The sequence below is a fragment of the Felis catus genome, chromosome A2 (assembly GCF_018350175.1).
Source record: "Felis catus isolate Fca126 chromosome A2, F.catus_Fca126_mat1.0, whole genome shotgun sequence".
In the NCBI taxonomy this organism is placed as follows: domain Eukaryota; kingdom Metazoa; phylum Chordata; class Mammalia; order Carnivora; family Felidae; genus Felis; species Felis catus.
Genome location: NC_058369.1, coordinates 53,594,105 through 53,610,231, shown reverse-complemented (window position 1 = coordinate 53,610,231; position 16,127 = coordinate 53,594,105). Strand labels below are relative to the sequence as shown.

At 42.3% G+C, this 16,127-nt stretch overlaps 1 protein-coding gene across 2 annotated transcripts; it reads left to right on the top strand.

Moving 5' to 3' along the window:
* Nucleotides 1–4,613: 4,613 nt before the first annotated feature.
* On the top strand, nt 4,614–11,431 carry MKRN2OS (MKRN2 opposite strand). Of its 2 annotated transcripts, XM_003982499.4 has the most exons (4): nt 4,614–4,900; nt 8,311–8,360; nt 9,592–9,754; nt 11,026–11,431. In XM_003982499.4, exons 1-4 carry the CDS (start codon nt 4,683–4,685, stop codon nt 11,264–11,266), a joined length of 672 nt encoding a protein of 223 aa, XP_003982548.1. In that variant the 5' UTR covers nt 4,614–4,682; the 3' UTR covers nt 11,267–11,431. The 2 variants fall into 2 exon arrangements, with proteins under 2 accessions (XP_003982548.1, XP_044907907.1); XM_045051972.1 differs by lacking the exon at nt 8,311–8,360 and having other exon boundaries at nt 4,843–4,900.
* The last annotated feature ends 4,696 nt before the right edge of the window (nt 11,432–16,127 follow it).

Below are 16,127 nucleotides of genomic sequence, written 5' to 3'. Positions count from 1 at the left end.
AAAATAGTCAAAATTATAATTTATGAAAAATTTCCTGAAATTAAAAAATGTGAAACAACATATTCAAAAAACACATCACAAACCTGAGTAAATCGATGCCAAATAACCAACATCAAGACATATTGTAGGGGCACTTGGGTGGCTCAGTCGGTTGAGCAGCTGACTTCGGCTCAGGTCATGATCTCATGGCTCTTGAGTTTGAACCCTGCATCGGGCTCTGTGCTGACAACTCAGGGCCTGAAGTCTGCTTGGGATTCTGTGTCTCCCTCTCTCTCTGCCCCTGCCCCCTTGTGCTCTGTCTCTCTTTGTCTCTCAAAAATGAATAAATGTTAAAAAAAATTTTTTTAAAGACATATTGTAATAAAAGTATTGATCTTAAAAAGAAAGAAAAATAGGGGTGCCTGGGGGGCTCAGTTGGTTGAGTGTCCGACTTTGGCTCAGGTCATGATCTCACAGTCTGTGGGTTCGAGCCCTGCGTCGGGCTCTGTGCTGACAGCTCAGAGCCTGGAGCCTGCTTCAGATTCTGTGTCTCCTTCTCTCTCTCTGCTTCTCCCCCACTCATGCTCTGTCTCTCTCTGTGTCAAAAATAAATAAACATTAAAAAAAATTTAAAGAAAAAAAAAGAAAGAAAAATCATCTGGCCATATTGACAAAAAAAGCAACAACACAATGACTTATGAGAGAAAGAAGATTAGTTTGTCATCAGGCTTTTGGATGGCAGTGCATTATGCCGGAAGAAAATGGAATGATGCAGTAAATAAAACGTTAGCCAAGGACTCTATATCCAGCAAAACTGATCTTCCAAGTAGAAAGAACAGAGATAAATTGTTATCAACATGCAAAAACTTGGGGAACATTCTTCCTATAAGCCATAAGTTATCTTTTAGACCATGCACTTCAGACAACCATAATTACTGAAGAGTGACGAAACCAGTAAATAAAAGTTTGTGTCTAGAATTAAGCCTTAGTGAGGATTAAAGGGGATTGCTGTTTACAATGGCAGATGCTCTGACCATGAAGACACAGAACCACCATATATATATCAAGGCATGATGCCTCAGTTCCTTTTCATAAGATAAATAAATAAATAAAAGAGAGCATGTGTGTGAGTGGGGAAGGGGCAAAGGGAGAGAGAGAATCTTAGGCTGACTCCACCCTCAGCACGGAGCCCGACATGGGGCTTGAGCTCATGACTGTGAGCAGAAACCAAGAGTCAGATGCTTAACCCACCAAGCCACCCAGGTACCTCTAGAAACACCATTTAAACAATGAAGATGAGCAGAGTATATACAAAAACAACACTTAACTCTACTTAGTAATCATAATCAGAAGTGGTATATTACTATTTTCACCCCATGACTGTTGTATGTGTAAAATGGAATTAGCAAATGAGTGATCATGGAACATTCTAATTCAGTAATCCTCTGTATCCTGAACCAAAATTTTCAGTGGGGAAGAAAAGAGATGGGAATGTAATATAGAACAAGGTAAGTAAAAACCCTGTAGTCCTGAATTTGAGTTAGAAATAACAGTATGGGGGGGCCTGGGTGGCTCAGTAGGTTAAGTGTCCCACTCTTGACTTCAGCTCAGGTCATGATCTCATGGTTCGTGGGTTTGAGCTCCACATCAGGCTCTGCACTCATAGTGCAGAGCCTGCCTGGGATTCTCTTTCTCTGCCCCTCCCTCACTTATGCACTCTCTCTCAAAATAAATAAAATTTAAAAAAAAGTATGTATGAACTCATGAAGTATTTTATCTTTGTGTGTGTGCATGTGAGGATGCACTTTTTTTTTTTTACCCCACTTTGCCCACTGAAAAGGTAGAGAAACGATCAACCAGTACATCCTTAGTGTGCAGACTATACTCTTGAATTACCATTTCCCACTGAAAGAAAGAAATCAGGGCTTCTTGGAGAAATGGCTGATTCCAGGTCTGGGTTCAGAGAAAGGTCTGAGATGAACCTGCAACATCTTGATGGATTAGATAGCAAGGAAATCATCAGAGACTATTAGGTTCAAGTGAAAAGGACTCAGGAGCCAATTCAAGAGGCCCAAATGGGACAATCTGAGCTTCAATAAGAATAAAAACTGCATTGGGTTGAAATCCAGCTAATACGTTTATATCTAGGAGTTCATTAAGTGACACTAGAATAAAACTATATGAAACCAACTGGGCACTTTCTGAGTATGTCAGAGATGTCCTCATTATCTTGAAATGTGAATAAGGAATCAGGCACATATCCAATCTTTCCAGTATACTTGTACCACTGCATAAATAAATAATAGGTGAGGGGAAGTGTCTCCTCATACAATTATTCCAGCTAGTGTATGAAAACAACATGATAGAATATCATCATTGTACCACTGCCAATGAATGAATGGAGCTCTAGGCACTGAGATTAATGGGAACTAACATCAAATAAGAGTGAAGACCAGATCTGATGTGCCTTTGGTGAGAGAAAATACCACCACGCACAGTCTTGCCAAGAGGATCGGATCTCACTCTGATCCAGTCTCTGGAACCAGCTGCGAATGTGAAGGATGTACAGAGGGCAGAGCAGTGTGTTGAACTGAACCCTGAGGAAGCGGTCAGCGACATCAGACTGTAGGAGATATTACAGGTCCCATGATTTGGATGCTTCACAGATATATGATAAGAAAAATCAACGGAAGGAAAGGGAACCAAAACTTAAAACACATACCAAAAATGTTTACATGGACAAGACTAAGCCACAATATCTATGGATGCACACCTAGGTGAGGAAACCAACATGAAACGCAAGGAGTGATTACTATAAAAGTGCGGGTAGGGGTCAGTTTTGGAGGAAGAGAGGAGGATGGACATGGGAGGGGCTTCTGAGATGGCTAGAAAAGTTCCAGTTCTTGACTGGAGTGATACTTACAAGGGGTTCACAGTAAAGTACTTCATTAAACCATACATTTGTTTTGGGTAATCATCTGTATCTATGTTTTATTTTTACCATAAGAACATTTTGTGGGAAACAGAAAATAAGGTAAAAAAGGATTTAAGATGCCAGTGTTTTTGTTTTTAAAAAGAGAATGCTGGTGTATTAAAAATGTTTATCAAGGCATGATGCCTCAATTCCTTTTCATAAGATTAAAAATACCTCTTGGAATTTCTGTCATGAAGATGAATATATTCTCAGTTGAAAGTAACTTGGGTCACTCAAACATTCGAATAAGAGCTGTGTGGTTTATATTAATAATGAACAATCTCAGACCTTGGTCACCTGAGCTGGGCATCTAGCCATAGCCTGTCTGCCTTCACTGTAACAAGAGACGATGGTTGAAATGATTTCTAAGGTGTTTTACAGTTCTGTGAGTCTGATGATCATTTTCATATTATTAACACTTAATATGCATTTTTCTGCATTTCAGCCTACTGTAATTTACTTAAATGTATGCTATGAAACGCTTTTCCGAAGCGACCTTACCCGCCATGATACCTTCTCTGTGGGTCTTGCCTTTGTCATTGCTTTTCTCTGGAACTTTAGGCATTGATAAGGGTTTGGCTAAATAAAGTGGGGTGCAGGGGTGCCTGGCTGCCTCAGTCAATAGAGCACATGACTCTTGACCTCAGGGTTGTGAATTTAAGCCCCACGTGGTGTCTATAGATTACTTAAAAGAAAAAAAAAAAGTGTGGTGCAACCAAACTATGGATTCCTCTGCAGTCATCTTAAAGGACTAGGTGGACCTGTATTCCTGATATTGTAGATACATTTCCAAGATGAGAAAAATACACACATTTCAAATGTACACAGTGTTGGAATTTTAAAAAATTATGTGGAAATTTTCATTTAACATACCATTAGTTTTCTCAGGGAGCTGGATTTGGTGAGTGGAAAAATATTACGGAGGAACAGAAGACATTACCTTTTTTTTCTTATATTTTTGTGTAGTTTCTCAAAATTATTTTAAAATTGAAGAATCATAAAGTGCTTGTAGTAAAATGTCCAGCTTGAGGAATTTTCACAAAATGTTCACAAACTCTCATACAACCAACCCCTTGATCATGAATCAGAACAGCTCCAGACCCCCCAAAACTCCCTCATGCCTTCTCCCAGTCAGTACCTCCTACCGAGGGTAACCACTATCCTTATTTCTAACTGTACTGTTAATTTTTTATGAGCAAGATTACTTCTACAATATAAAACATCAAAAGACAACAGCCTCCAAGGATTTCTTTCATGTATTTATCCAACAACAAAACAACATAACTTCTTCTAGAAACACAAAAATAAATGTGGGTCCTTAACTCCAAGCAGCTCACAGGCTAATGACTAATCAAATATCAGAGCCCATGAGAAGCATGAATCTAGTCCCACCAGCGCAAGGGACCACTCGAAGAAGTGGAGCAAAGTTTTACAGAAAAGTAGGGCTTTAAAGGATGAGTAGGAGCTGACTGACGGCGGCTGCAGAACGTACAAGGCTAGAAAGAACCTTTGTAAGTGAGCACAAATAAAAACTAGCTCTTTAAGATACCAGTTTATGGGGCGGTCTGGTAACGGGTTAATCCTATTTGGTTTGGCTTCCGAAGCTGTCAATCAGAATGACGTCATTGTTGATCAGGTTACTCGGGAGGCGTACATTTATTTGCCAGCCAGGTAATGAGGAAAAGGAAGTCTCCGGAAACTAACCCTGGTAGCCCAGGAGGGGAAAACCATGCACCCTGCAGAGGCTGCAAAGCCCTTAATTAAATTCAACCACTGTAAGAAATACATCTACAGCTTCAGTGTGCCCCAGTGCTGCCCCCTCTGCCAGCAAGTCATGAGCTCGAGGAAGCTGGAGGAAGCACCTGTTAGCATCTCCAATCCCTTTACCAATGGGCATCAAGAAAAATGTTCGTTCCTCCTCAGACCAACTCAAGGGACGTTTCTTAGGTACGGTGTTTTTTAAGTGTTACATTGAATTCTGTAAACTTTTCCTTTTGTGTTGTGGTCACTAAAACTTTCTAACATGTACTATACAGGGTGAGGCTTGGTGGATAGTCTTGCCAGTTGTTTTGGCATTAAATCCTAAAATGTAGATCTACTCATTTCATAAAGATAGATGGTGTATGTACTTTCCTAGAGGGATAAGTGCAAGGATATATGAAGAACATGTGAAGGTCAAACCTGCTTATACAATCTTAGGAGAGGAAAACTGAAAGCTTGGAACTTTTTTTTTACCCATAGATTTTACACTAAGAGGCTAACTGGGAAAACGACCCAGCAGCTACTCCAGTCAAAATAATTCCTTTACCGTGAGTTAGCCTGAAATATCTGTGGCAAACAGGTACCATGTACAAAAGCCTGAAAAACGGCCACATACAGACTATTCTACATGGTGGTGAATTAAATTGAAGACCAGACCTGGTGTGCCTCAATTGTGGATGCCACCTGACTTTAAGAAAGATTTCAGAAATCAAAAGAAAGGACCTTACCTCCTTAGTGTCCCTGTGGAGTTTACAAATGGAACTAGAAGTGGCCCAGCACAAGCCAGGTGTTGAGAGCATGGATGCTACAGAACGATGGCACGTGCTTTAGCAAGCATGTTCGTAAGCATCATTGTGACCTAATGCTGAGACATCCTAGCCTTCTTGAAATCCCCCCTCCCAACGCTCATGTGCCCTCAAGAGCTCTGGTTTGGGGTAAGACAGTTGAAGTTGTCTATTTATTTCCCTGCTTACTAACTTCCTTAATTGATTTCCTTCCTGTCCTTATGTGGATAAAATGAACGAAAGTGTGCAGTTTTGCACCCCTGACTCTTCCCGGAGGTCACAGGATACAGAGAGAACAGTGCAGGCCGTAGTACCACAAAGCCCCCAATTCCTATCCTGTTTTCAGACAGCATCAGACCCTCTGGAGTCTCTTCCTCATCTGCAAAATGAGGGTCCTGCCGACCTTGCAGGGTGGTGAGGGGCAGTGATAAGGCAGAAACATGACTCGGGCACCAGACACAAAGTGGAGCCAACATGCTCTTTTCCATGCTATTCTTTTCATATTCAGTTCAGAATGTAACTGGCAGAAACTTCATTTCCCTTATCTAAATCATAAAGCCCAAAATGTTTCACAAGATCCGATCCCTCATTCATGCTAACTTGGAGAATTACTTGGCTAGATTCTGAAAGCTTTTGAATAAAGTGATTAAAATTCAGAATTCATCCACTATAACATTGATTCATTCAACAAATCCTTACCAAGCATCTCTGTGTGGGAAATGCCAGGGATGTCACAGTGAATGAGCCAGAGCCCTGCTCTCCAGAACATGATAGGCTTTTGGGTTGGCCCCTAATAAGCATTTATGTACTCTGTGATGTGGTAGCAATACTGATGGGCCTGGCCTTCCTTGGCATCAGCAGAAGGGAGGTAGTGGTGTTGAAACAGGTTATATGCTTTAGCATCCTCCCATCCCCTCACGCCAGGATCTGCAGAACTTCAAGTAGTCCCCTGCCCACCAGACCTTCTAAGGCCAACTTCTAAACTGTTCCTTTCCCTCTCATCCAATTTCCAAACTCTCAAGAATGACTTCCACTATTGACCTTGAGAAAATTTCATCTACTTTGTAAAAGAGAACCTTCAATGACCCTCGGAAATCACTGAGGTTCTCATCAAACTAGGTTAAGATCTCTCAGGGCTGCCACATATGGTTGTACAGGTTGTACACTGCCCAAAGATGCTTTGTCAAGGTGGTTTTGGGTCCTGAAACTCAGGAGGCACTACACCTAGCAAGCCAAACATGCTGGGCAGAGCTGCATCTGCAGGAAAAAAGGGAACTTTTCTTAATTTGTACAAAGGAGTTGTATGAGAGAGAGGTGGCTCTGCCACTGCCCCTATGACATGCTTCTGTAATAGTCTACATTTTTTTCCCCTTCAGAGCACTTATCTGTTAAAAACTCGTTAAACTAAAAAGTCTTCTCTGGAAGCAAGCAAACTCCAAGAGGGCAGAGACCTTGTCAGGCTTATTTCCTGTTGTGCTACTAGCCTTTCACTTCAAATGACAGGCCCATAGTTCGTTCACACCTGATAAATATCTGTTGCATGACTGAGAAATAACTGAAGGACGGGGGAGGGAAGGAACACCTAGGATTGAGGCAGGAAACAAAGTGCAGTGACATGCTTATGCAGCAATCTTGGGGTAAGTCAGCGCTACAATCAGACTGGTACCTTGTTGCCCAGCTTCATTCTCAGCCTCTGAACCCACAGTCTCAAAACCCTCAAAGTGGTGGCTGCAACAAGATGACCTGGGGGATCACTGTGAAGGTGGGGCAGCCATTTGTGTTTTCAGTCATTTTAAAGCCTCGGACTGCTCACTTTAATGAGGAACCTGCGGTCTCATGAAGGAGCTTTATCATTTAACAACAACTTCTGATTTATTTACTAAAAGTTATTTTAATGTTTATTTTTGAGAGAGAGAGAGAGGAGGGGGGGAGATAGCATGAGCAAGGAAGGGGCAGAGAGAGAGGGAGACACAGAATCTGAAGCAGGCTCCAGGCTCTGAGCTGTAAGCACAGAGCCCAATGCGGGGCTGGAACTCATAAACTGTGAGATCATGAGCCAAAGTTGGACGCTTACCAACTGAGCCAACAATAACCTCTGATTTATTTGACACTTGCAGGCACTCAACTGGTATTTTATTCTTACAAACCAGCTTGCTAGGAGGTTTATGATATTCCCATTTTCCAGATGAGGAAACTGAGATCAGAGAGAGAAAGTGACTTGCTAATGTCCCCGTGCTAGTAAATGATGGCCTGGGATTGGAAATGAAGGTTAAATCATACGGAATCATAGATTTAATGAACAGTCTCAGGTAAAGAGTAATTTCAGAAAACAAGGCCATCCAGGAAAAGTGGGTGTGGCTGCAGGCTATAAAGACCAAAAGACACTACTTTAGTTTTGAAGGTAGAGGTCCACTGAGATGCATTCAGGATCCTCTCCCCGGTCAGCCTGTAACCTCACCTAGAAGGCGGGAAGTATGAGGATCTCTTTCAACAACTGACCTCCAGCTGTGCCCTTCAGCTGGGCAGCTAAGAGTTAAGCTGACTTTATGCTCTAGGAGGAATGGCCTTCCAAGGCCTTCCACTGCCTTTAGTGATGGGGGGCCAAAAAAATCCAGCTGGGGGGGCCGGGGGAGTATTTTCTACCTCAGATGTACTCTTGGCTCAACCAGTTTTGAAACAGTGCTTCCATTCACATGGCCACTGATGGCAAGAAACTTGGCACCGGCCAAGATCACTCTCCTGCTTTTAAATATGGACTCTTCATGCCAGTCATGTGCAAATGAGAAAAAACACAAAACTTGTTTCTTTCAGGGACTACGATGGAAGGTCTGATCTTCACGTGGGAATAACCAACACAAATGGTGAGCGCACTGCCACTGGTTTTTTGTTTTGTTTTGTTTTTTTTAAAACTTAAAATGTCCTCACACTACTAGGTAGGAGAGAGTGGTATTTCTAGAGAAAAAGTGCTCATGACAACATTTAATTAGGGAATTCCTCTTTTCCCTGGGTTCTCATACCGTACCATTAGGTGGGCGATGCTTACCCCCCTTAAAAGAGAAATACTTGACTTTACAGTAACTTAGTACTAATGACAATTCTAAATATTTGAAAGCTTGTTAATGTTTTCTCAGCCAAGAGTATCACCAAGCCTGTTTTGTTGGTTTTTTGAGAGAGGAACATGATTTCTTCTTGTGTTGGAACCAGAATCTGGACCCAGCACACTGCCACTGGGTCCTCACACACCAGGGTCTCTGGTGGCCAGGCACAGGCCTCAGAAATAAACCAAGGGACAGAGGACTTGGGCATGTGGTGGGTTCACTTAAAAAAAAAAAAAAGTCATGTTTAAACAAAGCAGTTCCTTTGCCCAGACTTAGCTCTGAGGGCACAGCCTGGAGGCCCTGAAGACAGAGCATCCAGTGTACAGGAAGAGGGCCTGGTACCCCAGTCACAGGGGGTCATGGGCCTAGGGATGGTGAGCAAAGCCAGGCAGGTGAGGCTGTGATCACAGGCCTCATAAGTCAAGTCTGAAGGCAACCTTTCTGCACCTGCTCAAGGCGGGAGAAACTGACCAGCGAACAGAAACCCAGGACTGGATTTTTGAACTCAGATTTACCCACATGAGCAAATTTGCCACCCATTTCATCAGTGGAAATTTATTGCTGATTTAAGGAAAGAAGATAGACCCATTCGTAAATAGAAAACTTGAGCAAAAAATATTTGGAGATGAATATCTATTCTAGTCTCCATTTCCTGGGGGCAACTTCACGGTGCTGGAGAACAGGTAGAGCAAGAACTGGGTTTCCCTGAAAGAAATGCTTTGCTGAGGGCCTGGGAGGCAGAGGCTCGTAACCCCCATCCTGACTCTAGGCAAGGCCCTCTCTAAATCTGTTAGGTGGGTGGCTGCCTCCCCAGCTTGATCCTGCAGGAGATTCTAGGGTCTCTCATGGTCTACTGCTCTTCTACAGTAATCACAAAGTACAACTGGGTTTCTGTTATGTGGCATTTCCCAGGGGCAGTTGTCATTTTCTGATGGCCTCTAAACAGAGGTGCATTTTCCCTTGGGCTTCTGCATGACTCCAGTTTTGGTTGCAGGAGTTGTGTATAATTACACCATGCACGGGGTCCAGCGAGATGAAGCAGGGTGGGAGCAGAGTGTAAGCATCCCTTTACTGCAGCCTGGCATGTATGGACTGATGGATCAGTGGGACAAGTACCTGGAAGACTTCTCCACCTCGGGAGCCTGGCTGCCTCAGAGGTACAGGGCTGCAGGGGCCACCCGCTCATTCACCATGCAGGTGGGACCCGAGCTCAGAGGACTTTTAAGCTGTTTAGTTCATGGTGAACCTGTACCAAGAGAGTAGTACCTGTAACAAAGTTTAAACAGGGGTTGAATTTGGGTTTTCTGCAGAGGTGAGCCAATGTACCTTTACACAATAGAATCATGGCATTTTTTTTAAATGAATGTTTATTCATTTCTGAGAGAGAGAGAGAGAGAGAGAGAGAGAGAGAGAGATGGAGAACATAAGTGGAGGAGGGGCAGACAGAGAGGGGGACAGAGGATTCAAAGCAGGCTCTGCACTGACAACAGCCAGCCTGATGTGGGGCTTGAACTCACAAACCATGAGATCATGACCTGAGCCGAAGTCGGATGCTCAATCAACTGAGCCACCCAGGAGCCCCAGAATCACAGCATCTTAAGAACCAAAAGGACCACAGCTTAGTACTCCAGTTATTTGACTAGATATTTTTACATACTTAACATTTAATATGTACAGCAAGACCCCTATTATATTCCCTTAAACATTTTTTAAATGTTTAACATGTAAAAATAATGTTTTTGTGATTTGGCAAATTTGAAATTTCTCAATTTATTGCTCCCTCAACACTTTAGATATATAGCATACTTGTGAACCTAAATTGTCTTGAGGCTTCCCTTAAAATAAGTTAGACACTGGGATACCCTAAAACCTGGAAGGAGAACTCCATTTCTAGAATGTCAGCTCTGTAAGTTGGCAGTTTCCATACAATGAGTCAGCACATGTAGACACGCCCACTCCTGTCTTATGTAACTTGCAAGTGGACATGGCCCAAACTGCCAAGTGTCCCTCGAAATTGCACCTCTGGGAGCTCTGTCACCAAGGGGGTCAGCACACATAGGGGCCCAGTCCGCTGACAGCCCAATTTCAACTCTGCAAGTCCTTCAACAGCTTCATGGCTTGTTCCTGAGCAGCCTTTTTTTTTTCTTTAAATTTTTTAATGTTTATTTTTGAGAGAGAGACAGAGTGTGAGTGGGCGGGGGAGGTGGGGAGCAGGGCAGAGAGAGAGAGGGAGACACAGAATTTGAAGCAGGCTGCAGGCTCCAAGCTGTGAGCTGTCAGCACCGAGCCCGATGTGGGGCTTGAACTCACAAACTGTGAGATCATTACTTGAGCCGAAGGTAGATGCTTAACTGACTGAGCCACACAGGTGCCCCCTGAGCAGCTTTTAAACCTAAGCCTTCCCTTCTCACCATCCTTCTTTTGTAAGGTATGAAGAAGACCATCACAACTGCTACAGTTACACCCTCACGTTCATTAACTGCGTTCTGACCACAGAAGGCAAGGGGCAACTGGACAAGGGTGAGTTCACGGAAAAGTACGTGGTTCCGAGGACAAGGAAGGCTTCCAAGTACATCACACTCTACCGAGGGATACAGGAGCATGGCTTCTACGTGACCGACTGCCCTGAGGAAGAGACAAACCCTCCTGAGGGGAGCGGTGTGTGCTGAGTGTGCCGTATGCCAGCAGAGGGGTAGCTCAGAACTTCCTACCATTAGTAGATACTAGAGATTTTTAGGTGGGTTAAACTGTGCTTAATACCAATGTGTTGTGACTTTATGTTTAGCATATTTCCACTTACTGCAGTATAAGAATTTATAAAATTAATAAAGATTGTCCTGTTTTTAAAAAGTGTTTTATTTATTGCAAGAGAGAGAGAGAGAGAGAGAGCGAGAGAGAGAGAGCACGAGCATGTGAGCGTAAGCAAGGGGAAGGGCAGAGAGAGGGAGAGAGAATCCCAAGCAGGCTCTGTGCTGTCAGCATGGAGCCTGACACAGGGCTTGATCTCACAAACTGAGTCAAAATCATGACTTGAGTCAAACTCAAGAGTTGGTTGCTTAACCAACTGATCCACCCAGGCGCACCTATAAGGGTTTTTTTTTTTTTTTTTTTTTTTTTTTTTAAAGAGAGCATGAGCTGGTGGGAGAGGACAGAGAGAGGGGGAGGGAGGGATGGAGAGAATCTTAAGCAGGCTCCATGGAGCCTGATATGGAGCCTGATCCCACGACCCTGGGATCATGACCTGAGCCAAAATCAAGAGTCAGATGCTCAATTGACTGAGACACCCAGGCACCACACCCTGGGTTTTAAAAAATGTATTGGATTGCAACTAAATTATTCTCATAATGGTTTGATTTTTAAACTGAGATTCCATGATACAGCAGAGTGGCAGCATTTTTATTTACAGAACAATGAAAACTATTTCTATAATTAAAGCTGAACAAATTCACCTTTCCATGTGAACCCAGAAAGTAGGAATTTGTAGAAAGGTGAGCAAGACACAATTAATGAAGTAAATTCACTGGATTGTTTTTATTTAAAAAGCACATGGTGGGGCGCCTGGGTGGCGCAGTCGGTTAAGCGTCCGACTTCAGCCAGGTCACGATCTCGCGGTCCGTGAGTTCGAGCCCCGCGTCAGGCTCTGGGCTGATGGCTCGGAGCCTGGAGCCTGTTTCAGATTCTGTGTCTCCCTCTCTCTCTGCCCCTCCCCCGTTCATGCTCTGTCTCTCTCTGTCCCAAAAAAAAAAAAAAAAAAAAAAAAAAAACAACAACAAAAAAAAACGTTAAAAAGCACATGGTAGCTTTTTGACAGCAATAGTGAAACAAAGAGAAGAAAGAAGGAAAGACGTAAGGAAAGCAAGTAAGCCAGGGTCTTGGAATCTAAGTCAGGAAACAGGTTCCACTTCTCAATTAGCCTTTATGAGCATATATGCAAAGTGGATGGCAATTCCTCAAGTCATTCTGTTTCATTCATTTTGCCTGACCTCACATGAGGAGATCAGGGTATTGAGTTTACCAAGGCAAAGCACATCCCCTGCCTACTTTATTATTTTTTAAACTTTATTTATTTATTTAAGTCATCTCTACACCCAGTGTAGGGCTCGAACTCACGACCCTGAGATCAAGAGTCGCAGGCTCCACTGACTGAGCCAGCCAGGAGCCCCTCCTCTGTCTACTTTAAATGCATAATTCAGGAAGGATACAAGGAAAGGTGGACTTCTTTCTCTAACACCTTCAGGGGAAGGAAGGGGGAACAGGTGGAAGGAGTAATTATGAAGAAATGAGGTGACTTAACAACCACATCAGAATTCATATGCGCAAATAATCACTGAACTTTAGCCAAGGAGCGAAATGTTTCAGGATTCCTCTCTGGAAACTGCTTCCAGAGTTCACTTTGTTTTTGACCAAATGTGATATACTGCCACATCTAATCTTATGCCCCAGCTATGGCACCAAATAAATGATGTCTAATTTCCAAAAAACCAAATCCATCTTTAAGGAACCGGTAATTTACCCATAATAAAGATATTCAGAAAACTTGCTACAGATCCGTAAAGCCTGTTACCAAGGAGGCATTTGGGTAATGTTTCAGAACTTGGCAAATTCAGTGGGGGGAAAATGCACGGCACACCAACATTTGCATTTATAAGTTTGGGTCCTTTTAAGAGAAACAAAACTTCCCACCCAGAACATATACCGCTTTAAACAGAATCATGACTACTATTCTGTGGTGTTCAAGAAGTTTTAAAGACTTGACTGGATAAAGATGAAAAATCGAGTGTTGAGTTTGGGATATATTCCAGTTTGTCCCTATTCTCTTAACACACTATTTTTGGACTCTACTTCTCTGGTCCAGTTCTTTACCCAATTATTGATAATCAGAGCAGCTGTAATTAATGAGTATTCATTAAGGACTCCATACCTGAGTAAATTTCTTAATCTTTCTTCCCTTTTAATCCTTAAGACCACCTTGAGAAGTAGGTACTAACAATATGCCCAATTTGCACATGAAAAGGGAAACTGAGGAAATGACTTGCCCAAAGTCACACAGTGGGAAAACCAGAGATCAAATCTAGGTTTGACTGTGAAGGCCGTGCACATAACCACTGGGCCACCATTTGCCACCATTAGAGAAGATAAAGGAGAAAATAAAGATTGTGCTTCCATTGACATTCAAACAGGGAATGGAAATACATGTCATAAAAATTCGGATAAAATAAGAAGGGTGAATGTTAAAAATGCAATTTCACGCTTTCTCTTAGTGCAGCATTCCTTGATTTTCAAACAAAGCTTTCACGGCCTCCAGTCCCTGTTTTAGGGACTGCTCTCCAACCTGGGGGTGAGAATGGCAGCAGTCAGCCTATTTCTTCTTTCACTTCAGGAGGCTACAAATTCCCTCTCATAAAAATCACAGTACCGCCTTACAAACATTACCCCTAATGAAGGAAATTAAGCACTGACATAACACCCATAGATGGCAATGTTGCTCAGTTTTGCAGAATTATGAACTGAGAATCCTTCCATTAAGTTTCTTTGATCATACCAGCTAAATGCTAACTGAAGGATGAGGAGAGTCAGCATTGGCACCAACTCTGCTTCCCAGAAGAGTTCTCCAGAACTGGCACCCCCACAATGCATCTCTTCATCTCATGGTCTAGTGCTGCCCTAGGCACACATCTAGTCCTCATCAACCCTCAAGTAATGACTGACTGCTGGGCTCCTTTTCACTGCAAGGTCATAAAGTTAGCCTCAGGGTTAACTGATTTGAAAGTCTAGAATGATCCGCCCAAAGCATTTCCCCAAAGCTTTCAGAGCATGCATGAATTACTCCTATAACCAGGAAAACCTAATAAACATTATTTTAGAAAAAACACACAATGGCCATTTCTGGCTCCCCTTGCAGAGGAGAAACTTCTCGCCATCCCCAGAGCTGTCTTCACTACTTTACCTCCAACTATTTTTCTGTCACCTCCTTCTCCTCCACTGTCACCTACCAGGGCATAAAATAGGCTTTACATTTCCTAGAGAAAACAACTATGGCAGTGCTTATACTTTTGGTTTATCTGAAAGAGGAAAAAGTACACACGCTTCATGCCAGACACTTTCATTTAGTCCACAAAACACACTCAGCATGCTGTGATCATTTCCATTTCACAGGTGAGAAAGCTAAGGTTCAGAGTGATATGGGAAGGCTCCCAAGGTCACCACTGTTTCCCTAGTGTAGACTTGGAATTTGGACCTAGGTTTTTCTAATGCCATTCTTCCTACTTTATCAGAACGTGCTACTTAAAAGTTAGGAAGAGGCGCACCCGGGTGGCTCAATTGGTTAAGCATCTGACTCTTGATTTCACCTCAGGTCATGATCTTATGGTTGGTGAGTTCGAGCCCCACAAGGGGCTCTGCAATATCAGTGTGGAGTCTGCTTGGGATTCTTTGTCTTCCTCTCTCTGCGCCCCTCCCCAGCTCTCTCTCAAAAATAAATAAATAAACATTAAAATAAAAGGAAGAATATCTACCTGTGTAACATTGTTTCTGAAAATAAAAAGATTCTGAACATCTTAAATGTTTGCAATCTTTCATTTTTTAAAAAAGAGTGAATTACTTTGAAATTAAAAAAAAACACTACCTCTTAGTTTAACAGTTTCACAAATGTGCTTTTTCATATCATGTACTCCTACAGGATGTCTCCCTGTATTACACGAAATGGTAGAAAGACTAAACTTTTTCAGCTTATATATAAAAAAAGTAAAGATTGAAGATAAATCAAGCATTAGATAACTCTCAATTTTAGAAATGGACCTCAGTTAGTTTCATGGAAGTTAACATTCATGGTATAATTATTTGAGTCTGTAATCAGATTTTTAAGAAATCAATTTAGTTGGTAAAATCACAAATGGGAGGTAGGTGGTGGGGAGAAGATAACTCATTTCTTTTCAACCTAAGTACTCCACAAGGGGAAAACTAAGTTAAAAACCAATTCAAGTAAACAGCAACTTAAAAAAAAAAAAAAAAGAAAGAAAGAAAATGACAATGCTTTAACAATAAGGGCAAAAAAAAAAAAAAAAAGACGGAATCAAAATTTTATTCCACAAGTAACAATGACTTTTCAGACTTGTGTACAGACTATGCTCAAAAATGTAGGGAAACCTGAGCAGCTCAATCCCGGTTAAACTGCCTAAAACCACGTCCCATTCATGTTGGTTTAATCCCTGCCAATCCCTGTATGAATCACTTAATAGAACTGAGTCTCCTTACAGGAGAACTTAGGCCAGTACAGGCACAGACATCGGGATTTCCCCGCACAGTCTGGGAATGAGGTCAGAAAAATGTCAGTCTCTAAAACTGAAGCTAAGAGAATCAACATACGATAAGCGACTGCACAAATCACTGCCTTCAGATGATGGGTAATGGTGGTTCTTAAGACAGAATTTCCTCGTCTCACCAAATGAATCAGCATAGCTGGAAATTACTGGAAGTCCATCACGAGCCAGGCATGGTACTAATAAGCACCTTGTAAGGGCCAAGCCACTT

Bases quoted from the DNA above. Each gene is read 5' to 3' on its own strand.
- MKRN2OS (XM_003982499.4), top strand. From the start codon at position 4,683: ATGCACCCTGCAGAGGCTGCAAAGCCCTTAATTAAATTCAACCACTGT. The intron at 8,361-9,591 runs GTGAGCGCACTG...TTTTGGTTGCAG, and splicing joins GGGAATAACCAACACAAATG to GAGTTGTGTATAATTACACC. The intron at 9,755-11,025 runs GTACAGGGCTGC...TTCTTTTGTAAG, and splicing joins GGAGCCTGGCTGCCTCAGAG to GTATGAAGAAGACCATCACA.